The sequence below is a fragment of the Electrona antarctica genome (genome assembly GCF_951216825.1).
Source record: "Electrona antarctica genome assembly, chromosome: 8".
Taxonomy (NCBI): domain Eukaryota; kingdom Metazoa; phylum Chordata; class Actinopteri; order Myctophiformes; family Myctophidae; genus Electrona; species Electrona antarctica.
Window position 1 is genome coordinate 51,976,023 of NC_136789.1, and position 25,533 is coordinate 52,001,555.

Genomic DNA, 25,533 nt, shown 5'->3' on the forward strand with positions numbered 1-25,533 from the left:
AAAATCTACCGGACATAAAACCATTTTGATCCTGGTGAACGAGAGAAGACATGTGTCTGGCAAGCCTAGATGAGACCATTTTCGCGACCACCTTTTGATCAAAATTTAGAAGGCTGAGAGGTCTATAAGCTGATGGATCCGTTTCATCCTTACCTTTTTTGGGCAACAGACAGATATTTGCTTCGTAGAACGACTGTGGAAAAATATTACTTTCAATGGAGTGTTTAACCATTCTGAGTAACAAGGGGGTAACGAGATCACTATATGCCTTAAAGAACTCAGCGCAATAGCCGTCTGGGCCGGCAGCCTTTCCAGTCGCTAGAGCCTTAATCGCGTCTTTAATTTCATTAATAGTAAAATCAGAATCGAGGTCGGCCTTGGCAATTTCATTTACTTTAGGTAGATCAGCAGAGACCAAGAATGACTCAAGCTCGTCATCAGTTGCGTTAGATTTAGCTGTATATAGTTTTTCAAAATGATCTCTAAAGAGATTATTTATATCTTGAGGATTAGTTAATAGCTCACCTGAGGGGGTCTTCAGTTTAAGGATGGACCGGCTTGCCTGAGCGCCACGAAGTTGTCTGGACAGCAATTTACCTGGCTTGTCTCCAAGTTCAAACTGTTTTTGTCTCAGCTTCAGTATCTGTTTACTCACCTGGTCACTCAGAATGGTATTATATTCATATTTCAATTTCATGACAGAATGCAAATCACCCATGGACAAAGAGGATAAATACAACCTCTCAGCAAGCAAGAGCTGCGTCTCGATTTCAGCGAGGCGTTTACGCCTTTCTTTCTTTTTAGTAGCTTCATAAGCAATAATTTTTCCTCTCATCACGACCTTGAATGATTCCCAGAGAATAGAATCAGAAACATCGCCATTGTCATTAAATAGTACAAAATCAGTGATGGCTGCTTTCATATACACATTAAAGTTGGAATCCTGCAATAACAGCGAGTTAAAACGCCAGGCAAAAAAGGCCTTGGGAAGGGACCAATTAAAAGACATGATGAGAGGACTATGATCGGACACTAATATTCCCTGATATTTTGTGTTTAGTACGTTTGAGATTAATTTAGAATCAATGAGAATAAAGTCGATACGTGTATGTGCTTTATGGGCATGGGAAAAAAACGAGTATTCTTTATCAGTAGGATGCTGTATTCTCCATATATCAACTAAGTTAAACGATTTAATCAAATTGTTCAGGGTACAAGCAGCCTTACTAGAAGTAAAAGGGCGTGTTGATGACCGGTCAAGATAGCCATCGAGAATTGCATTGTAATCGCCACCCATAATCAAGTTAGTGGAGTTCAAATCGGGTAGTAAATTAAAAACCCTCCGAAAAAACTCAGGGTCGTCAGAATTAGGACCGTAAACATTAACACAAGTGATAGGGATATTATTGATTTTACCGGAGACTATCAAGTATCTACCATTAGGATCATCAACCAGAGAAGATAATTGAAACGGTACACATTTTTTAAATAATATAGCAACACCTCTAGCTTTGGATGAGAATGTGGATTGATAGACCTGTGAAAACCAATTTGCTTTGAGTCTGCTCTGATCAGATGGCTTAATGTGCGTCTCTTGTAAAAATATAATGTCAGCTGTTAGTGATTTTAAATGTGAAAACACCTTCCCTCTCTTGACTTGTGTTCCCAATCCATTTACATTCCAGGTGACAAACTTCAACGTTCCAATATCTATGTTATTAGTCGTACTCATAGCGGGAAGTTGGGATAGATATGACACACGATAGGCATAATGTTACTCGTTTTAAATAACACAGTATATATGACACATAATACAGTCTGGTACACATAACATAAACCCCCCCTCCCACCCCCAACCCACATCCCACATGAAAGCCAAACGAGTTGGCAGTGCCCCTGCCCCCATAATCTAAACGACACAACTAGGCAGTCGTATAGGTCCGGTAGGACCATTAGACCGCACTACTTTGGTCTGGGGAGCGACCTATAACACAAGTCTACAGTAACGAATTCACTGCACAACCGTGCATGTTTACTATAGGCTAATTACTTAACCCAAATATGAAAAGAAAAATAATAATAATAATAATAATAAATAAAGTTCGACCATAGTTCGAGCAGTAAGAATTTGACTGCATGGTCTAGTATTGGCCTATGAAAACAAAAACTATTCAAAACAATTATAGATATAGGCCAGTGACGTTACTTACACCCCCCCCCCCCCCCCCCCCATCCAATCTCCCATTCTACCAAAACGAGAGAAAAGAAAAGAGCAAAACAATACGTATTGATACTCAAGTGCAAAAAGAGAAATAAATAAATAAATAAAATAAGGACGACAGTAGGCTCACTATAAGGTCGTAAGAGCAACGTAAGGGAGAAAAATAAAGACGACAATACTGTTGTCCGTGTCTGGACACCGATCAGTTTATCAGTCGTTTTCTCCGGTTTTTGTAGTCATCAAAAAATAACGGGAAAAATAACCAAACAAAACAATGACGTGTAAACTAAGGAGAGAGAGAGAAAAGAGGGGTAGAGAAGAACAATAACAAACGAGAAGAAAAAAGCAGACAAGATTAAGACTCCTCTGTGGTTTCCTCGATAGGACCTGGATTCACCTCGGCCTCTGTGCTTTCATCAGAGGCATCTGGAGTCACGTCAGCCGCGGTGATAGTGTTGTAGAATTTTTCAGCGTCCTGTGGCGTTGAGAAGAGATGAATTTTTCCGTCGTGGAGAACTCTCAGCTTGCAGGGATGAAGTTGAAATCCACGGAAGGCATTCCTGTCAACGAACAGCTGTGTAATTGGATTGAATCCCCGTCTGATCCGGGCCGTCTCAGCCGAGAGATCTTTCCCAAATGATAATTTGGATCCGTTGTGTTTAATATCCATTTGTTTAGCCTTGCGGTAGACAAACTCCTTCTCCTGGAATTTTAAGAACCGGATGAGGACCGCTCGGTTCTGGCCAGGTTTCGGCGGAGCTAGCGTGCGATGAACACGTTCCAATGCGAACGAGCGGCCAGGGTCCAAACCCAGCCATTGTGGCAGCAAGGTGTTGATATAGTCGAGGAGCGACTGCTGTTCCTCTGCACGTTCTCGGATCCCGAATAAACGCAGGTTGTTCATTCTGGACCGGTCCTCAGCGGCGTCTGATCTGGACTCAAGGTGAGTGACTCGTTTGATGGCGGCACCAAGTGCAGCCTCGGCCCGCTCCAGTGCTTCTTCTGTACTTCGTATGCGGTCTTCAGCCTCGTCAACACGGGTTGTGTTGGAGGAGACATCTCGTTGTACGTTGGTTATTTTGCTCTCAACTGCAGCCAGCGAGGTCGCCATAGTGGTCAAGCGGGTCTCGATGTTGTCTAGCTTTGATCCAACTTCAGTTCGGAGACATTTGATTTCCTTCAGAACTTCAGCCAAGGAGGCCATGGTGGGGTCTATGTGATCAGGTGCAAATGTTTGCAGCGACGCCGACGCGGGTTGCATATCTGCCTTACCCTTGCGTGATCTTAGAAAGAAGTCGCACTCCTTGACAGCGCTTGTAGATTTCTTTGACATATCCAGAGGTTTGTTTTGGTCGAAGTTAGTAATATGTTTTATAGTTTATGCATTAAAACCTTGCACGGTTGTGTGGAGCAACAGCGCTACGCAGCCATCTTGTTTCAGGCCACACCTACCTTTACCTTACATTGCCTTTTAATATCTTTGTATACCTTTAACATTTGACACAATATTGGTCCATAGGTCCAAAATGAATGTTTTGGGCGGGAACCTTTTTTGGTGTTTTAACTAAGCATTATGTAATACTTTAGCTATTGCAAAATAGCAGATCTACAAGCTCATAGCGCGCCACCGAGTGGCGCGCTATGAGCTTGTAGGTCTGCTATTTTTGAAAAATCGTAAAAATGCGGCACACATCTTTGAATATATATTCTTTCAGAGCGAACGTTTTATTTATTTCGACGTCAGGCCTAAATGGGTTAAGAGCTCATGGAGAGAAGACTCCGGTTACTAAACAAACACTCTAGCAATGAGTACTATCAGAATATACAGCTATTTAACACGTATTTTAACCAAATAAACCGTTAAAGGTCCTAAATGGATTTGCTCCACCGTACATCACTGATTTGAATTTTTTGAAATGAGTACTTGACTTTTACATTTGGTACTTTAAGTACATTTTGATGCCAATACTTTGGCGCTTTTACTTAAGTATACATTTTTAATTGAGTATTTCAACATTGCAGGAATTGACACTTGTACTTAACCCATTTCGACCTGAGACCAGATTCTACAAAATTCTGTCTTCTAAGTCTTGACAGTTTTCTGAAAAACCTGTTTCTATGTCAGTGGGTGCTCAACCTTTTTCATGTCAAGGACCCCCAGAATTATCTTTATTTGGCCACGGACCCCCATCTGAAAACCCCCCCCCCATTTTCAAGATTTGTCAAAAATAGCAGATCTACAAGCTCGTAGCTTGTAGATCTGCTATTTTTCAATAGCTCAAGTATAACATAATGCTTAAAAAAAAACACCAAAAGGTGTTCCCGTCCAGAATAGGTTTAAGTAAAATAGGTTTAATATAAAATATTTTTCCTGCCACTATATATGAAACAATATAGACTCATAGTAATAATATACGAGTGCTGATATCATTTCATGTGTTGTGCCTCTATTAAATGAAACGCTTAAGCCCCCCCAGCTGGTATATCTGGGCTACATTCCATCAATCCAGACCATCTGTCCTGGTGAGCACAGTGCAACCGGAGATTATAATAAGTCAGATGCTGAATGACACATTTATTTAGTTTGTATTTAACCTTCATCGGTGCAGGTTAAACCTGTTGAGATCAGCCGTCCTCTTTGTTGTACTGTTGGGTGCCACCGATATTGTCCCTTATCATTTGACCCATTTAGGCCTGACCTCAAAACTTTTAAAAATCCTTCTAAATCCTGAAAAAAATCCTTCTAAATTTTCACGATTTTTCTAAAATAGCAGACCTACAAGCTCGTAGCGCGCCACTCGGTGGCGCGCTATGAGCATGTAGATCTGCTATTTTTCAATAGCTAAATTATAACATAATGTTTAAAACACCAAAAGGGGTTCCCGCCCAAAATGGGTTAACTGTCCTTTTGCGCAGATCACGCAAACCTCAGCAAAATGAAAAGGACAATATCGATGGCCTCCAACTGTACGTTAGGATTGTTAACCCTGGAACACAGCTGTATCAACCTTGAGCTGTTAACCACTTTAACCATTATTTAAAACTTGAGTAAAAAACAATTGTAGATATACACAAGATCATAGCTTGTATATGGCATTGAGTCCTTGGCATGAAATTGTTTGAGAACCACTGATAGAGAAACATAGGTTTTTCAGAAAACATGATTTAGAAGACATTTGTCCTCAGATGTCCATTTGTCCTCAACTGTTACTGCGGACGACACCGTGATTTAAGCGTTACACTCGTTTCCAACAGGGTCCGCCATTTTCAATTCATCAGAACATTTAGAGACGTACAAATATACACTTCTATAAATAGAAAAAAAAAGTAAAACTGGAAACCATCATATAAAGGAAGTAAAAAGGGAAAAACACATACAATCGATGTTTTGTTTTTTTGCCGATTGACATGCTCACATCATCATCATTTTCCGCCCGCGGTCGAGATCATGGATGTCACACTGCTGCACGCCAGATCACAATGTGACACGTTATGAGCTTGTAGATCAGCTATTACTAATGTTGGTACTGCAAATAATCTCTAAGTGGTTACCTGAGACAAACTTGTTGTTTACAACGTGATGTCATATGCTCTGCAGTTTGCACCATGATAATGATTTCACAGCTGTTGCCTTTTCCTGGCTGATTGTGTGTTTGTTTGCAGGTGTTGACACTAAGGTCTCAGAGGCACTTGCAGGTCACAGGTCAGGTTCTACTTGCCCAAAGGTCATGCCCACTTTCCCGAAAAATAAATCGGCCATTATAAAATGATGTGCAAAATTTGAATTACCATTAAACGTAACACTTTCCGGGGCCGTGCGATAAAACTGCCTACATTTGTTATGCCAAATATGAATAGGACTGTGGTACACACTACTTTTTAAGTGTAGCAACAGTGAACAGCACATTATAGGTAAACAGTGCTCTTATTTTCAGTGGCGTGCACAGACATTTAGAGGGGCAGGTGCTCAAGTTAAAAAAGGGCACCTTGTGCAGCGCATGGAACCGGCCGGTTGCCTTAATCCATTTTGGGCGGGAACCCCTTTTGGTGTTAGCATTATGTTATGCTTTAGCTATTGAAAAATAGCAGATCTACAAGCTCATAGCGCGCCACCGAGTGGCGCGCTATGAGCTTGTAGGTCTGCTATTTTTGAAAAATCAAAAAAAAAAGAGAAAAAAATGTTTTTTTTTTTTTTTTTCCAAAAGGGCACATTGCCAAAAGGGCAGGGGGTGCTCTAGCACCCCCTAGTGTCTATCTGTGCACGCCACTGCTTATTTTACATTCCACAGACGAGAAGACGGAGCGCTCTGACCACGTTCAGGTGTTTAGACTGATATCTACAGTTGAATTTATAGACGGTTTTGCGTCCGCTCTCAAACGAGCACTTGCCCGGTTGGGCAACCTGAAAGCAAACTCCACCTGCCCCAAAGTTTTATTTACCTACCAGGGGCAAGTGGGCAACCCTTAGTGTCAACCTATGATGTGTATGTGTTTCTGGTTCTGTTTCCAGGTAGATGTGTTTGTGGTTCTTTGCAACAATGTTAAGCATACTGAGACCCCTTTTCCACCGGTTGGTTCCCAATGGGAACCGGTTCAGTTCTTTTTGGTTCTTAGTCCATGAGCCAGAGCTCCAAATTTGGAACGTTAAGTGGGCAAAACCATACCTATATTAGATTGTTATCACCATGAAACTTCCCCAGTTGATTACTTACACGAAGACAATGATTTATTGTATTACAAATTTTAAACGTTTAAATATGCAAATGAGGCATTATATGGGAAAACATGAAAAATATACTACTGTGGAAGGGTTATCATATATTAATTTACTTATATTGATCCTATAAACAATTTAATATAGGTATAGTTTTGCCCACTCAATTCATAATTAACGTTCCAATTTTGGAGCTCTGGCTCATGGACTAAGAACCAAAAAGAACTGAACCGGTTCCCATTGGGAACCAACCGGTGGAAAAGGGGTCTGAGAGAAGTCAGTAACACATGTACAATTGTACAATAAATGTACAGGCAAAAACTGTGTATGAAAAGTAAAGCTTTACAGAGTTTGCAAAGCCTGCTGTATTGCAACAAGCACACTGAATGGAATGACTCTGCTGCACTATGTATCTCTCTCCTGTCACTCTGGGTCTCGATAGATAGAATGATGCAACAGTATGCCATAAAACATGCACAGTGTGATATACTTAGCAACTTAGTGATTTAAAAAGTGTGTCAAATTAAGTCTAGCATGATATGTAGACGAAACGGGAGGTACTACAATTGTGTTAAATGACCATACTACCACACCAAACTACAGCAAATGGACAAATAAGAATGCGATAGTATCTTCATTGATTCTTATAGAAACCATGATGAGAAGCATGAATCAAGTCAGGGGTTCTCAACGTTTTTGGCCGGGGACCCCCGGAAATGCTTTGGCAATATCTCGGGACCCCCGCCCCGCCCCCTCCCGACCCCCAATATAAATTGACTGCTACAATAACCTTAACCCATTTTGGGTGGGAACCCCTTTTGGTGTTTTAAGCATTATGTTATAATTTAACTATTGAAAAATAGCAGATCTACAAGCTCATAGCGCGCCACCGAGTGGCGCGCTACAAGCTTGTAGGTCTGCTATTTTTGAAAAATCGTGAAAATAAAAAATTAAAAAAATCTTTTTGTTTTTTGAAAATAATTTGGGGACCCCCTAAAATAATTTGTCGACCCCCCGAGGGGTCGCGACCCACGGGTTGAAAACCCCTGAATCAAGTGATAGTGAAGAGAAAGCCTGTTAAGTCATGCACGGCGATTAGTGTGTCTTAAAATAAAAAGGCTCATCTCTCCAAACCAGGAGGTGAGGTTAAATTAAATGGACGACGTGGGTTCCCTTGCGGCGATCTCGATTGGATGACACCGGGGTAAATCTGTCCGGTGTAATCCCACGGCTCAAGCCCTGGGGTTGGACGAGAGAGGCCGTCACTCACAGGGTGAATCCCTCCCACCCCACCCCAGCCCAGGGGGAGATGATGACAGCGCAGCGTCCACTATACATGCTGTAGCCGGAGGAGGTCACCTCTACTGGACATGTGTTTGTTTTTAAATCTGTCACTTCAACGTATTGGTCTCCTCCTACGTATTGGTCTGCTCCGTCTGGGTGCACCGATGATAATAAGTCAAATTCAATAATGGCTCCGAGATTTTACTGGATTTAGAGGTAAGCGTAATTTCTCTTTTTTTTTTACTACACTGTCTCACTCACTCACTCACTGGACAACCTTATGCTCTAAATTCTCTCTTATTCTGCAAAGGTTTACTATGAAAACACTTGCTGGTTTTTATTTTATTTGTATTTTTTTTTTTTATTGTAAAGTTTAAATTTCATTTTGTTTCTTACTCGAATTACTTAACCCATTAAAACCCGGGAAAGATTTGAGCCATTATAGCAATATAGGTTTTTCAGAAAACTCTTTTAGAGATTTAGAACATTGATATAGAATATACAAGCTCACACAGCGCGTCACTCTGTGCCAAGTGTTTGCATTAAGAGCTTGTAGATCTGCCATTTTCAAATGGACGAAATGTAGATAGTTTTGTAATAATAATCCAGATCTACAAAGTAACTAGAGTTTTCAAATAATGGTATTGCAAGTACAATATTTGCCTCTGGCTCTGAGATGTAGTTAGATAGAAGTAAAAGTATTGGGAATTAGAAATACTCAAGTAGGCCTGGGCCTGACAGGCACCTAGGCTGGTAATACAGCATGACAGCGTGTTGCGGGTTCGAGTCCCAAGCCCGACGACCTTTGCTGCGTGTCTTCCCCCTGTCTCTCTCCCCTTTTCCTGTCAAGCATACTGTAACCTATCAATAAAAGGCAAAAAAGCAACAACAAAAAAGTACAAATACCTCAACATTGAAGTACAGTACTTAAGTAAAGGTACTTAGTTACTTTACACCACTGGTAAATGTCTACTGTGTACCAGAGTAATCTAGTAAGAGAGTGGCGACACTAGCGCTGACTCCCATTGTAACAATGGAATGCGGAAGTGCTCATTCTATCTCAATGGGATAGTTCCAGCCATAGGAGCAATGTTTGGAACTATAGCCCATATAGGCACCCGCTTTGTGGCGAGATCAAAGCGTGTCGCTACTCTCCTACTCTGCTGTACACATTTGCAGCGACTGGCAGGTGTTACTTGTGGCAGGGTAATTCTGCTTTTTTAAAGGGATAGTTCAGATTTTTTTAACTTAAGTTGTATGAAATACTTGCCATTAATATAGTGGTTGCAACTGTATTCATTGATTGCCCGAGTCCTGTGGTGGGAGTTCTGCTCTGGTTTTGGTGAAATATCAAGTAGTTCCGGTCATTTTGTGGGGGGCACTGGGGGCCACGCAGTAAAAGTAAATGAATCCACGAAACTAACGTCATTTGTATTGTTGACCCATTTCAAAAATATTAGTGCAACTTCCGTTCTTTTTTTACCCCTCTATCACACAGAACTATGTTTTTTGTGTCCATATCACTACGCCCAAAAAATAGTTCCATGTGATAGAGGGGTCAGAGTTGAACGAAAGTCGCGCTAATATTTTAGAAATGGGTCAACAATACAAATTACGTTCGTTTTGTGGATTAATTTACTTTTACTGCGTGGCCCCAGTGCCCCCCACAAAATGACCGGAACTACTTGATATTGACCAAAACCAGAGCAGAACTCCCACCATCGGGCAATCAATGAATACAGTTGCAACCACTATATTAATGGCAAGTATTTCATACAACTTAAGTTCAAAAAATCTGAACTATCCCTTTAAGGGAAATTGAGGCCGATGCATTACAATGCCGGCGGTGCTGCGCATCGCGCACGCTCCTTCTCCGCTCTGTTGTTGTGATGACCACGTTGGAATAATTTTGAACACTACTTCAAGTTTTAAAGTGGATTTTAATGACAAGCAACTCGGCGGTCGGCGCAGTGGCTCTTCAAAGGTTAGTGGAGAAAAAAAACTTGAGGAGACAGGAGATAATGAACCATATAGTGCACTTAGGGAGGAGTAGGCCTTTCGGAGCACCACAATACACAGTTAAATTAATGTCACTGTCTCTGTTTTCAACTGAAAGGTGCATGCGTTCAGATTGTTTCAACTGAAAGGTGCATGCGTTCAGATTGTTTCAACTGAAAGGTGCATGCGTTCAGATTGTTTCAACTGAAAAGGTGCATGTGTTCAGATTGTTTCAACTGAAAGGTGCATGTGTTCAGATTGTTTCAACTGAAAGGTGCATGCGTTCAGATTGTTTCAACTGAAAGGTGCATGCGTTCAGATTGTTTCAACTGAAAGGTGCATGCGTTCAGATTGTTTCAACTGAAAGGTGCATGCGTTCAGATTGTTTCAACTGAAAGGTGCATGTGTTCAGATTGTTTCAACTGAAAGGTGCATGCGTTCAGATTGTTTCAACTGAAAGGTGCATGTGTTCAGATTGTTTCAACTGAAAAGGTGCATGCGTTCAGATTGTTTCAACTGAAAAGGTGCATGTGTTCAGATTGTTTCAACTGAAAAGGTGCATGCGTTCAGATTGTTTCAACTGAAAGGTGCATGCGTTCAGATTGTTTCAACTGAAAGGTGCATGCGTTCAGATTGTTTCAACTGAAAGGTGCATGCGTTCAGATTGTTTCAACTGAAAGGTGCATGCGTTCAGATTGTTTCAACTGAAAGGTGCATGTGTTCAGATTGTTTCAACTGAAAGGTGCATGCGTTCAGATTGTTTCAACTGAAAGGTGCATGCGTTCAGATTGTTTCAACTGAAAGGTGCATGTGTTCAGATTGTTTCAACTGAAAGGTGCATGTGTTCAGATTGTTTCAACTGAAAGGTGCATGCGTTCAGATGGTGTATTAATGTCTGTTCAAGACCTCAGAGCAAAGGTTTCCTCTCCAACACGCATTAGAATATGTAGTGTATACTATACACACACCACCTGAATGCAATGGCTTCTGTCAAGCAGCCAGCTCTTATTTCTCCATATAGGTTTCAAAGATGCACAACTAAACTCACCTGGAATATTTTAATTTGATTGACTTGGTTCAAACTAAATCTATAGAGCACCGAAGTCTGACGTCACTTTCAGTAGAGGGCACCAATACACAGGTTCATGTATTTTTTTTAGTTGCATTGAGATCCCCATAGGGAGATTTTAGGTCGCTTCATATAAGAACTGTGTTTGAAAAATAAACCGACCACCCCGGCCTTTCTGTCAGGGGAGTGGCTGTGCGTCATTAATGATTTCCATTCATATTTGATACAGCCAGTTTCTGGAGAAAATGGAATTAATGTGGCCGCAAAAGCCTTGAAACTACATATGAAGGCAATGTCGCTGCTAATATACGTCACGCCCAGCTGTCAACACATTGTGTTCCTGAGATTCCTCGTTGACGTAAGTTCAGCTGGTGGTCTGGTGGTGACTCGACTCGTACTAACCACGAAACATTAAATATCAATAAAATAAAAATAAACGTAATTAACATTCAGTTTCTGTTTCTGTGCAGATGCAGCCACCCGCCTATACCGGAAATGTAGTCTCTGGGTTGTTTCACTCGTTTCTAACGCTTTTTTTGTCACTCTTTGGGTATATTTGTACATTTCCACCTTCAGTCGATGCTTCATATCCATATGAGTGAAAAGGCCGGGGTGATCGGTTTATCTTTCAAACACAGTTCTTATACTGTATGAGACGATCTAAAATCCTCCTATGGAGATTACAATGCAAATAAAAAGTAGACGAACCTGTGGATTGACGCCCTCTACTGACAGTGACGTCAGGACTTCGGTGCTCTATAGTTGAAAATTAATGCAATAAATGCACTGTACTTGTGTGGTGGTCAGACCCAATACACACATGATGCGAGACACTGTAATGCCAATGTGGTGTGTTAAAGAGTCAATCACGACTACACAGTCATCTAGGCCTGTGTATTCTTACAGCATGGGAAAATCCCAAGCCATCTAGAGCAGTGGATCTCCAACTTTTCTTTTTTTATAGTATAGTTTGTTGATTACTTTTGATGCAGTCTTTTAAGTAGTGTGGTTGCCTATAGGCAAGCAGACTATTGTTATTGCACTCTAGCACTTAAAGGGGAAAACCACCCATTTTCAACATTTTACTATGTCATTAATATACCTTAGAGCTGTTGTGTGGAAATAATAAAAAAGTCCCCCCATTTTGTGTTTCCTAGAACTGTAATTATGAAAAAAATCATTAACATGGTGAAACACATCTTGATGATGTCATCAAGATGTGTTTCACCATGTTAATGATTTTTTTCGGACCTCTAGTTCTAGGAAACACAGAATGGGGAAACGTTTTTATTATTTCCACACAACAGCTCTAAGGTACATTAATGACATAGTAAAATGTTGAAAATGAGTGGAATGCCCCTTTAAATCGTTTAAAAACGTTGAAATCGTGCAATAGCGCTCTATTCTCCCCTCCAATTGGCCAACAATTTGGAAATCTTCCCAAGGCATTTGTGCGCTTTGCCCTCATCTGATTGGACAGTATACGGTGACATATACCGTACCAAACTAAACTCTAATTGAACAATATTCCAGGTACCCTGACGAAGGCAGTTCTTCAGGTACCCTGACGAAGGCAGTTCTTCAGGTACCCTGACGAAGGCAGTTCTTCAGGTACCCTGACGAAGGCAGTTCTTCAGGTACCCTGACGAAGGCAGTTCTTCAGGTACCCTGACGAAGGCAGTTCTTCAGGTACCCTGACGAAGGCAGTTCTTCAGGTACCCTGACGAAGGCAGTTCTTCAGGTACCCTGACGAAGGCAGTTGTACCTGCCGAAACATTGGTTCCTACTCTGCATCCTAATAAATAATCGGCACTTTGGCCACTCTTTTGTCTTCTTAAAGGGGCATTCCACTCATTTTCAACATTTTACTATGTCATTAATATACCTTAGAGCTGTTGTGTGGAAATAATAAAAAAAATCCCCCCATTCTGTGTTTCCTAGAACTGTAAGTATGCAAAAAATCATTAACATGGTGAAACACATCTTGATGATGTCATCAAGATGTGTTTCATCATGTTAATGATTTTTTTCAGACCTCTAGTTCTAGGAAACACAGAATGGGGGGGACTTTTTATTATTTCCAGACAACAGCTCTAAGGTATATTAATGACATAGTAAAATGTTGAAAATGAGTGGAATGCCCCTTTAAGACTTAACTCTTGAGATGTTTCTGCCGTGAGCTGGCACCACTACTACAGACTGGTGTGCGTTTAGCATCCTCCTGCACATTGTAAATATAATAACCAGTGTGACGTATACCCTGCAGGTTGTTACGGTTCCGGGCGTAAACAAGGGGTGGTGGGGGTCATCATGCCACTGGTGAAGAGGAACGTCCAGCCTCGCCACCTGTGCCACGGGGCAGTGCCTGATGGGATTGGCAGCGAGCTGGAATGTGTCACCAACAACACTCTGTCAGCCATCATCCGCCAGCTCAGCAGTCTGAGTAAAAAAAATGACTTTAATATCTTCACAGTACATTCACAATGAAACCAGACAGTGGCCTTGTGTGGTTAGAGTGTCCGCCCTGAAACTGGGAGGTCGGCGGTTCGATCCTTGGCCGGGTCATACCAAAGACTGTAAAAGTGGGACCCAATGCCTCCCTGCTTGGCACTCAGCATCAAAGGGTTGGATTGGGGGGGTCAAATCTACTAATCAAATGGTTCCCGAGCGCGGCACGGCTGCAGCTCACCGCTCCTTGGCTGCGGCTCACTGCTCCAAGAGAGAGCAAGAGAGCGGAGAACAAATTTCACTGCGGTAACGTGTGTGACAAATCGTATTACTTTGACTTTGAATGTGTAGTAACATTCGAAGACGGCGCGGTTACACTATTCGTCTACTAAAACTATGACGAAAAATGCTCGTCGACTACCTTTTTCCACTGAGAAAAAACGGAATAAAAACGAAATAAATGCATAGCTATGATGACTAAATATATTGACAATTTCATCAATAAATAAAAAACTAGACAAACATGTTAGTGAGGGACTAGTGGAGAAGAGATCTAGTAAAACCTAAAGACATACTGTAGCAGATCTACAAGCTTGACAACGCGTCGTTTAGGTTTTATAAAAGGCTTCTTGTCGTCAAGGGTGAGATTCAAAAAGTATAGAGGCAATGCGCGACACCATCATCATACCTGGAAGTTTATGCGGGAACGCCTACTGAGTGGCTAAAGAAAAAAAAACTACTTTCTGGCCTCACAGCCCAACAGAAATCTGATTGCATTAAATGCCATTAAACGTCACTTTGTTACTCACTTTATACATGCACATACGCTCTATAGCAAAGTAAGATTTGACTCGTGAATGACTTGCATGTGGATTTGTACAATTTAGGCATTCAGCAGTTACAACAACCATATCCATATGTCATAATATAATATATATAATCTACCAGAGAGCTGTACTTTTAACCCGCTAACTGAGGAGAACTGTAAATTCACTCACACTCGAGTGTGCATGCGTTTTGCATAACGACGTCTGTGTTGTGTCTGCGTGTTTGTAGTGGGTTAGGGTTTGTGAAGTTAAAGAAGCTTAGGGCTTACTAAAGCTTAGTGTCACAGAAGGGAGAGAGAGAGAGAGAGAGAGAGAGAGAGAGTGTGTGTGTGTGTGTGTGTGTGTGTGTGTGTGTGTGTGTGTGTGTGTGTGTGTGTGTGTGTGTGTGTGTGTGTGTGTGTGTGTGTGTGTGTGTGTGTGTGTGTGTGTGTGTGTGTGTGTGTGTGTGTGTGTGTGTGTGTGTGTGTGTGTGTGTGTGTGTGTGTGTGTGTGTGTGTGTGTGTGTGTGTGTGTGTGTGTGTGTGGTGGGGGGGGGGGGGGGGGACACTTGAATACAGCAGGAGTTGGCAACCTTTTAGACCGGTGGATTTCAACCTCTCTCATATCTAAGGTCCATTATTAATTGGGCCTTTGAGCCACGGACCACCATTTGATGAGATTTCGCTCCTCAGACCCAAGACTTTGAATATTTATTTATCGTTGGATAATATTTTGCCCAGAATTCCATGCTGTATTGATGTGGTACCATAGGAGAGACAACAGGCACACGATCTACATTCTCTAATTGTGTAGACTTCTTGTAAATTAAGTAATGTTTAACAATCATTTAACTCTCGACAGCGTTAGAATGAAACCAAATGGACCCTTACGGGTCCACGGGTCCAAGAGTTAATGATCTACAAGGGTCCATTTGGTTACCACCTAGCATCATTTAGCATGGGGACCACCTGGAACCCCCTCAAGGACTACTGGTGGTCCCCGGACCACTGGTTGAAAACCAGTGGTTTTATTTTCTTGATGGTCAGTGCAGTGTGATCAGCATTAAATGAAATTATGACGACAACACATCAAAATGTAATATTACCAACAGATGTTGATTTCCCATTAATTATACAAAACAATCTTTGTTAATAACCAGAGCAATAGCCACACCCATCTCCCAGATTCCCAGTCCAAGAGTTCAGCGTTTGAATGAAAGAAGAATTATGTGCATGATGTAATTAGCATTTTGCATACAGATGTGAGCTAGGCCTATAGGGGACTTAATTGTATCGACTTCATAATAAAGCACATTTTACTTTTGGTACATAAAGCCTAGCCACCCAACTGGCTCTACTCTGGGAGAGCAGCAATGTTTATGTTTTGATTAGGCATTCCATCATGCTCATTTAAAGCACGGCTAGACCAATGCCCGTTATTGTATAATCTGACGATAAACTTTGTACGGAACGCGTGAGTAAAACGGCTCTGGGTTTCTTTCTTGGGTTGCAGGTAAGCACGCCGAGAATGTTTTCGGCGAACTTTTCAACGAGGCCAACACGTTCTACGTGCGCGCCAACTCTCTCCAGGACCGCATCGACCGCCTGGCGCTCAAGGTCACCCAGCTGGACTCCAGCGTGGAAGAGGGTCAGTTTGGGCTGCAGGGTCACACAGGGCACAGCTGTGGGACGGGTGGCGGTGGAGGGTTATTAGGAAAACACGGCATCAATTATGTTTGACTGAATCACGGCCAATTTACGGTACTTCAGTTCAGACACACAGCTTCCTACTTGAGATGTCATTGTCTGGAATCTGCATATTAATGAACCACGTTGTCAGTAGTCACCTAATGTTGGATCAGACACACAATCCACTACACCAGTGGTTTTAAACCTTTTTCCATATCAAGGTCCACTATTTATTCGGCATTTGAGAACGTAACATGAAACCAAATGGACCTGTAAGGGTTCATTTGGTTTCATTTTGCACTCAAGAGTTAAAGATCTACTGTATAAGGGTCCATTTGGTTACCACCCATCCATCATTTAGCTGGAGACCACTTGGAATTCCTTCGAGGACCACTGGTGTTCCCCGGACCACTGGCTGAGAGCCACTGCACTACAATAGTACACATGGGTCTCCTATAAAAATAAAATCTCTTCAGCATTATCTTCAGATGATATGGATATTTTATCTACTCCGTCGTTCATTCTCTCCTGCCACATATCCAAATGACAGTGACTGAGTAATAATTGTGCAGCTAATGCCAAAACAGTTTGCAGCAGCGGCCTAGTGAAAGCATTACATAACTGAGATCAGTGATGTTTTTTAAGCCAGCCCCATACCTTTTTTTGCCAGCTGCTTTAAAAGCAGCTGGACAACATGTTCACTTAGTGGATACTGTCACTGCCTACACTGTAGTGTTTGGCGGCGTGTCTATCCAGAGGCTGCCTCTAAGCCAATGGGAGACGTACACATAAAAACCCATAGTCTGAACGGCATGAAACCCATACTAGTCTGAACGCCGCAACGTGAAGCAGAGGCTGCCACAGCTGCCTCAGCTCGCTGATTATAGATGTTCATAAACGAGAGCTTGCTGCAGCTGGCAATTATTGTTTTTTTTACTTCCTCCAAAGAAGGGTCCTTTTTGCCGGACTTCATTTGCTAGTACCCCTACTAACGACCGTAAAGACGACCGTAGTGGGCACTTTTTCTTGATTGGCTGCCTCTAAAGGGAGACTTACCAATAAAACCCATAGTCTGAACGGCATAAAAACCCATACTCTGAACACACCGGGAAAGTTAATTATGACCGAGTCATTCTTGTTATTTTTTCTTTTTCACGAGAACTTACGGCCCATTTTTCTTTTGTTATTGTTTTGCAGTGTCTCTTCAGGACATCAACATGAGGAAGGCATTTAAAGGCTCTGCCGTTCAGAACCAGCAGGTGGTGGCCAAGAGCAGCAACCCCAACGCCGTGTCTGAGATGTACAACACCTGTGACAAGGCCCCGCCGCTGGGCGCCCTCACCGCTTACAGGTATGAACAACAACACCTGTGACAAGGCCCCTCCCCTGGGCGCCCTCACCGCTTACAGGTATGAACAACAACACCTGTGACAAGGCCCCTCCCCTGGGCGCCCTCACCGCTTACAGGTATGAACAACAACACCTGTGACAAGGCCCCTCCCCTGGGCGCCCTCACTGCTTACAGGTATGAACAACAACACCTGTGACAAGGCCCCTCCCCTGGGCGCCCTCACTGCTTACAGGTATGAACAACACCTGTGACAAGGCCCCGCCTCTGGGCGCCCTCACCGCTTACAGGTATGAACAATACCTGTGACAAGGCCCCGCCTCTGGGCGCCCTCACCGCTTACAGGTATGAACAACAACACCTGTGACAAGGCCCCGCCTCTGGGCGCCATCACCGCTTACAGGTATGAACAACACCTGTGACAAGGCCCCGCCTCTGGGCGCCATCACTGCTTACAGGTATGAACAACAACACCTGTGACAAGGCCCCGCCTCTGGGCGCCATCACTGCTTACATGGTACAACAGAAAAATGTGTACAGAACAGATGTGACCAAATGGACTTACAGGTCCAGGTCCATTTGGTTACATTTGTTGCTGTATCAATAATACAATAAAGATCATTATCATTACATTTGTACACTCTCAAGAGTTAAAAATGTGTGAATTAATACTGTAGGTAAATGTGGTTCTCAGGTAATATGTGTTAATTATGACACGGCCATATTGTGCATGTGAACGCAGGGAGGACCACATCGATGCCATGAAGTTCTACACAGACCCGCAGTACTTCTTTGAGCTGTGGAAGGAGAAGATGTTACAGGACACCGAGGAGAAGAGGAGGGAGAGGAGACGTCTCAGGGTGAGCGTGTACTAGCTGTCGTTGCGCGACAGCATCGCAAGGCTAAAATGGCCGACCTACACGTGAGCTTGCAGATATGGCGCGTTAAAGCTTATAGGTAACAGGTTGGGTATTTGTAGCGTGCCCCCCCCCCCCCATCTAGTTATTACACTGGCCCAAAGAAAGAGAAAAAGACATGAGGACGAAATGAACACCATCTTGTATATGACAGCGATCTCTCCCTCGCCTGCCCCAGCCCGTGTGATTTCTGGTCTAGAGGGGCGGGTGCCGGCGAAAACAACCGGTGGATCCTATTGGTTCACCGGTCTGAGCGCCCGCCCCCGCCTCCCTACCCGGTAGAAAACAGCGGAGAACACTGACGCCACCAAATTTGGAGCGACGCCCCCCACTGCACTGTTATTGGTTAGCGAAAGTTGACTCCCACTTCCTATATGCCAGATTTTCCAATGGGTTTCCCCAGGCTTTTTTTTTTTTTAGCCGAATGCAAACAAAAATAAAAGCCAGGGTACCGAAGCTAATCTCTCCCTCCCTTCCCTCATCACCAGGAGCAGAAGCGCTGCGTTGACAGCACGCTGCAGCGCGAGGTGAAGAAGGTGAGGAAGGCTCGTAACCGCCGACACGAGTGGAACATGATGGCGTTCGACAAGGAGCTCCGCCCAGACCACCGCCATCCACACACCCTCCGCAGGGGGGCGTCGTCCGAAGGCTCCCTCTCCCCGGACGGCAGGTGTGTGTGTGTGTGTGTGTTTTGTGGGTTTATGTCATTTCTCACACACACGCTTGTGCGAGTTATCCGATGAGGGGGATGAGTTGGAAACCCCAGATGATATGATATATACGGTTATCTTTATTATTATTATTATTGGAGAAAAGCATGGTCTCTTGTTGAATTTGTTTCATGCTGTAAACAATTCTTAGTTTTTAATGTTTTTAAAGTACTTATGTACCAGTGCCTTCTTCGGAGGAGTAGAAGTAAAAGTATTGGTATTTAGAAATACTCAAATAAAGTACCTTTAAATTGTACTTAAGTACAGTACTTAAGCAAATGTACTTTGTTACTTTTCACCACTGCCAAACGTCAAATACTGTACATCAACTCAGTCTGTTTGGTTGTTCTAATCTAGACCCGACCTCCCGGACTTCCCCGTCCCTCCGGGGTACGTGTGTGGGGGGAACGGCCCCCCGTCCCCTCTGGCGGAGCACGAATACCAAATCATCGGGGCTACGTACCGGTCTGGGACGCCCGCCTGCCCCTCAACAACACCACCACCACCACCACCACCTCACAACGGTCCACTACTTCCACCTGTCCATTACAAGTATGTTTCACCACCACCTCACAACGGTCCACTACTTCCACCTGTCCATTACAAGTATGTTTCACCACCACCTCACAACGGTCCACTACTTCCACCTGTCCATTACAAGTATGTTTCACCACCACCTCACAACGGTTCACTAAAGTGCCGTCTCCAGGCACAACTCAACAAAGGGGCCATACATTTTTCCAAAGGGGGCACATTCTATTTTTTCCAACACTCCTATATAACAAATACTCGCCTATACAATAAACAGTGATACGTTGAAAAAGGCTACAAGTAGGCTAGTTATGCAGTAGCACACAAACAACAAACAAATACAATTATGTTGAGCATTATAATCGAGATAATGTTTTATTTGTTTTCATTTTTGTTCAAATACTGTACAAATATGTATTCATGTATGTAATAATGCATTATGGAATGTGAACAGGAAGGACTGTAATGTCAGTTGTTTTCAATGTACTTTGTTAAATGTGTCATATAATCCCATATGGTGTGGGCCAAAGTGGCATGACACGAAAATAAATATTGCATTCATTCATTCATAATGTCTACTGCATATTACCTTGTATGTCTATTCAATTGAAAATGTAGGCTATATATAATAATCAATGTGGACTGGAGGGGAACAAAGTCCATCTGGGTGGGCATTGCCCCCCAGTGCCCCCGTGTCACGCCACCACTGTCACTACTGTCTTCCACCTGTCCATTACAAGTACGTTGATGTTAGGGGCTCATTAAAACAACCTCGCAGTTACAATATTAAAGCTTATGATGACTTTTAATTCAAGTTTAAGTTAGTCACCCTTTGCCTCCTATCCCAATTCTGAAAAAGCTAAAACATGACGAAAAACAAATTCAATTAAAGCATGTGGAGTGAACCGTGTGGAGTGAACCGTTTTAAATAATATTTCTCTCAGATCATGATACAGACAGAGGACAAAATAAATAAAATGGATTTCATTCTCCACATCATTCAGATCACAGCATTCTCATATTCTATCCTCCTCAGCTACACCCCTATATCTTCCCGTTTCGATGTGTACTGGCAAAATGCCACAACATATTCTATCCTCAGCTATCCTCCTCTTATCTTCCTGTCTGTTTTTCCAACAGCCCAATGGAGTACGCAGTGAGCTCTGGCCCGACCATCCCCTCTGCACAGACGGCGTTTGGCTCTCCCCAGGGTGGGCTTCCTCCCCCAACCGCCCCTCTGTACGTCAGCCAGGGCTACTCCTCGTCCTCCTCGCTCCCACCCATACCCCCTCCTCCCGGACCCCCGCCCCCACCCGTCCCATCCTCCGCGGCCCACCACCACCACCACCACCACCACCACCACCCGGGACACGGCGAGCCCACCAGGATGGACGTGCAGCCGGTGGTCAAAGACGCCAGGAGTGACCTGCTCTCTGCCATACGCATGGGTGAGTCGAGCTGACTGAATATACAGTATGTGTAAACCTTATTTAGATACTGGCTTCACGGCATGAATATTGGTTGTCGGTGGTCTCCATATACAGGCATGTCACATTATGACCTAGCCTCGGAGACCGCAGGCGTTTTGTTAAAACATTTTTAAAACATTTCTCTCTCCTTGATTAGATCATGCCCCCCCCCCCCCCTCTCTCTCTGTGTGTCTAAATGTCTCTCTCTCAGTCACACACACTTCCTTCAGGGTTGGTGAACCAACGCTAGATTGACTCTCTCCCTCCTTTCAACCTCCTCTCCCTCTTTCCTTCTCTCACACTGATCGAGGTCTCCCTCTCTCCCCTCCCTAGCCCCGACCTCCCTCGCCCTATCTCTCGCTCCTTGACTCTCGTCGTCTCGCTTTCCCTGTCTCAGTGTGTGTGTGTGCGCCACGCACGCACACACGTAAGTGCTGTGCGTGCTGCGCGCGCCTGCCTGTCTGTCTGTCTCCCCCCCCCCCCCCCCCCCTCTCTCTCTCTCTCTCTCGTTGATCGAGCACTGGTCTGATGGATACACACCGGGCATATACAGTCCATATACTGTACAGTAAAGGCATTGGGCATCAGGGCTCCAGCGTGCGACCTATTAGGTCGCATATGCGACTTAATTTATTAAGGGTGATACTTAAAATGTAATGAGGTCGCACCTGTGCGACTTGCTGGAATGATGAGTGGAGGGGGAAAAAAACATCCCGCAGTGCTTGCCCGTTCCATTGATTGAAAACATTGGACGTTCGCCTGACGCCCAGTGTTCAAAGAACGATCATTCACGAAAACCCACAAATAAGCCCTTCAGACTTGGATGGTCAGAGCGGCGCGATTACATACAAAGTCAATTCAAAGACGAGAATTGCGCAAACGGGCGCGGCGCGACCGGCCGCGAACCGAGGCGAATATATATTCAGGTCTGAACGCAGCTTATCCGACACAAATTAACTAATCTTTCTCAGCTGTACAATTTCACTGGAGCGTGCAGCGCGCATATCTAACTGCATGATGATTAGTCATGATCTACACAGACAGCCGACTCCCGACCCAAACACTGAGTGAAACTTAGTAAACGTGTTTGATTAAACATGTGCCACGAAATGTGCCACGAAAAATAGCTTCCAACGCTTGTTATGTTTGCATCGAGGAGGTAGTGTCCATACCATACGTCCATACATGATGATCGGCCAACAAAATACATTAATCTCCCTGATGCCTGATTTATTCTTCGCGTTCCGTGCTGAAAATAGCTGATCTACAAGCTCACAACGCGTCGCGAGCTTGTAGATCAGCTATTTTCAGCACGCGGAGATATGCAGGCTCTGAGAGCATTCAGAAACTTTTGCCTTCACAATAAAAGCATGCAGCTTTCACAAGTTGGCCCATAAAGAAAAGGATTAAGAATTTGGTGGCATTTCACATTGCAAAAGATTTTTTCCAAAATGTAAACATATTATAATAAGGAATTCATTTGGATAATGGTAATGGAGATATTGTACAAATTGTCACTTTATTAATCCAAAAGGTTTGGACTGCATTTAATTTTCAACACAAAACCTTAAACTGACTTTCTGTGTGTGGAATATAAATATTGCCTTTATTGACTGAGTGACTTTGTGGTGGGTTGAAACCATCTACAGTGTTTTGAAGTATAACCAGGTAGGTTGCTGTTTTTTACACAGTGACTGTTGTAGGGGGTTTTATGATTCAAACCTTATGGTGGAAACCACTACATAAATAAATGGCGCCCGATGTGGGGGCATGATAAGATCATGTATTAATACCACGCTATACAAAGAAAAAAATGGTGCTACCTAATTTGTGGTGGCGCTACCAAATGAAAAGGTAGGTGGCACCAGTGCTACCTGTGAAAAAGTTAGTCTGGAGCCCTGTTGGGCATGTCTGCGTACTCTGGCTCACTGTGGCTCAGGAGGTAGAGCAGGTCGTCCAATGATCCATGGGTCGGCAGTTCGAATCCCGGCTCCTCCTGTCTACATGTCGAAGTGTCCTTGGGCAAGACACTGAACCCCAAATTGCTCCCGATGTGCTGGTTGGTACCTTGCATGGCTTCCGCCGCAATCGGTGTATGAATGGGTGAATGTAATGCTCAATCTATGTAAAGCGCCTTGGATAAAGGCGCTATATAAATGCACCATTTACTTGCGTATACCCACCTGACAGCACCACAACTTGACTTGTAATATATTTGGTAATGTGAATGTGAATGTCTTAACCTGTGTGTTAAAATGTACGTGTGGGCACTGAACAGGGATCCAACATAACCAGAGTGTAAAAACGTGTGTGTGTGTGTGTGTGTGTGTGTGTGTGTGTGTGTGTGTGTGTGTGTGTGTGTGTGTGGCCACTGTACTCGCCAGGCATCCAGCTGAAGAAGGTACAGGAGCAGCAGGAGCAGCAGAACCAGCGGGAGCCCGTGGGAAACGACGTGGCCACCATCTTGTCTCGCCGCATCGCCGTCGAGTACAGCGACTCCGACGACGACGACTCGGAGCTGGACGACCACGACTGGTCGGACTGACCTGACGGGCGAGAAGAAATGAATGCGTCCTTCGTTTTACTAAAAGAATCAAACTCCGACACACTTACTGACCCTTATAGGCTATAATGACAACAGTTGAGTAAAACCTTATCAGTAATAGATAGATCGGTGATCGGACGATTTTCACTCCAAATGACTCGATCAGTGATCTGCAATTGACCCGATCTGGAGAAACCGATCTTTTATACCATTTAAGTGGTTATCAAATTAAATCAGATATATAGTATAAATTATAATATCGTTTTGCATCTTTGTGACAGGCCTAAACATTCTCCCCTTCCTCGCCACACACACACACACACAGGAACAGTTTTGACGTGGGTTTTTTGATATATAACAATTTGGGAAATAGGGTCAATCACGATGCCAAATTGAGCCCTCATGTTTATCTGTGTCTACACCGGGAAGTCCTCTGTGTTTATTTAAATGAGCATGGCGCCTGTCACAGACACATGCGCAGAGCAAGTTCAGTCAGGAAACCTCAGTGCAGCTGCCAGCGGCCGTTCATTGGGCCGCCTCAGCATCACGTTCTCATTCACATGATTCACTTCATCCAATCACACACTCATCATTCCAGCTTCATATACCGGCTATTATAACTGGACGTTTGCACTGCCCATCCTGCTTGCTTGCAGCTGCACACTGATGCGCTGCCGTCTGCTTAAACTGTTGCTGCTCTCCCTCCTCCACCCCAGCTACCACCTGTTGTTTTGGATCTGCTGTTTAGGTACGGGGGATTCAGAGTCCCTATGGCAGATCCAATTCATCGACAAACCATATTAAAGATATTGCTCATTTTATATTCACTAAATATATATTCCATATTTGTCCGTGTCCTCACTGGACTCATTATTATTGAACTACCGGTCAGCTGTCAGTATTTATTATATACCAGATGGAATTTAAGAATGTGTGATGTTTACAAGCACTTTATAGCCAACAATACTTTGCTTTTAAGCACACCAATATCTTTAAACGGCTTGAGCGTGTGCAAACCCCTCAACCTTTCCACTGCTTATGACCTTCTGTGGTTAGCATAGCATCATGACCAAATGAATGAACTAATAATGGAATAGCTCCTCACTTTTATTAGCTACCTCATCTGTCCGTTTTTATTTTCCCATAGCATAGTGTCTGCATCTGCTGATGTACTGTGTGTGTGTATAATGTTGATGTTTCACTGCATTCCCAGTTATTGTCACACATATATAAATAAAAGTCTTTAAAATAAATAGTCATTTTTCAACTTCAACAGGTTTTCTCTTTCTCTACATTTTACAATGAAGAAAACATATTAAAAAATGTCAGATACTCTGGCTGTACAGCAATACACATAACCTTGGCATTATAATCCAATCTGGTACCTACAAAGTTCATCAAATATAAGTGTAAGGACAAGTGATGTTGCATTATTTGTCTTTAACTGCGTCGGCTGTACATGTCCACTTGGTGGCAGTGTTGTACACATGACTGCAGTTGGAGTGTAAATATTTTGCAGTTTGGATTGGAAGGTGCATAAAATAATAAACATTAGAAATAGAAATGTGTATAATAACATTGTGACTTTATGCATATTCAAGTTCAAGACGAGAGCATTGTATCATGCTAATAATCATTGCTAAAAGCTGCTTATGTCATGTTGTAGCTGCTGGATAAGTGTGACTGGTGTTATAGCAGTATACAATTAAACTGTTTCCTAACTTACGTTAGCCTGAAGTTGGACAGGGCAGCTGTTGGCAGACATTCACTCCACAGTCCACTATG

The 25,533-nt window shown here is 43.3% G+C and overlaps 1 protein-coding gene across 1 annotated transcript; it reads left to right on the top strand.

The window, feature by feature from the left end:
- Positions 1-13,596: 13,596 nt before the first annotated feature.
- On the top strand, positions 13,597-23,748 carry wasf3a (WASP family member 3a; the record flags this gene model as incomplete). The annotated part of the gene is made up of 8 exons (XM_079509110.1): positions 13,597-13,729; positions 16,053-16,187; positions 17,426-17,579; positions 18,319-18,436; positions 18,982-19,163; positions 19,561-19,755; positions 20,875-21,182; positions 23,588-23,748. 8 exons carry the CDS (start codon positions 13,597-13,599, stop codon positions 23,746-23,748), a joined length of 1,386 nt encoding a protein of 461 aa, XP_079365236.1.
- Between the last annotated feature and the right edge of the window lie 1,785 nt (positions 23,749-25,533).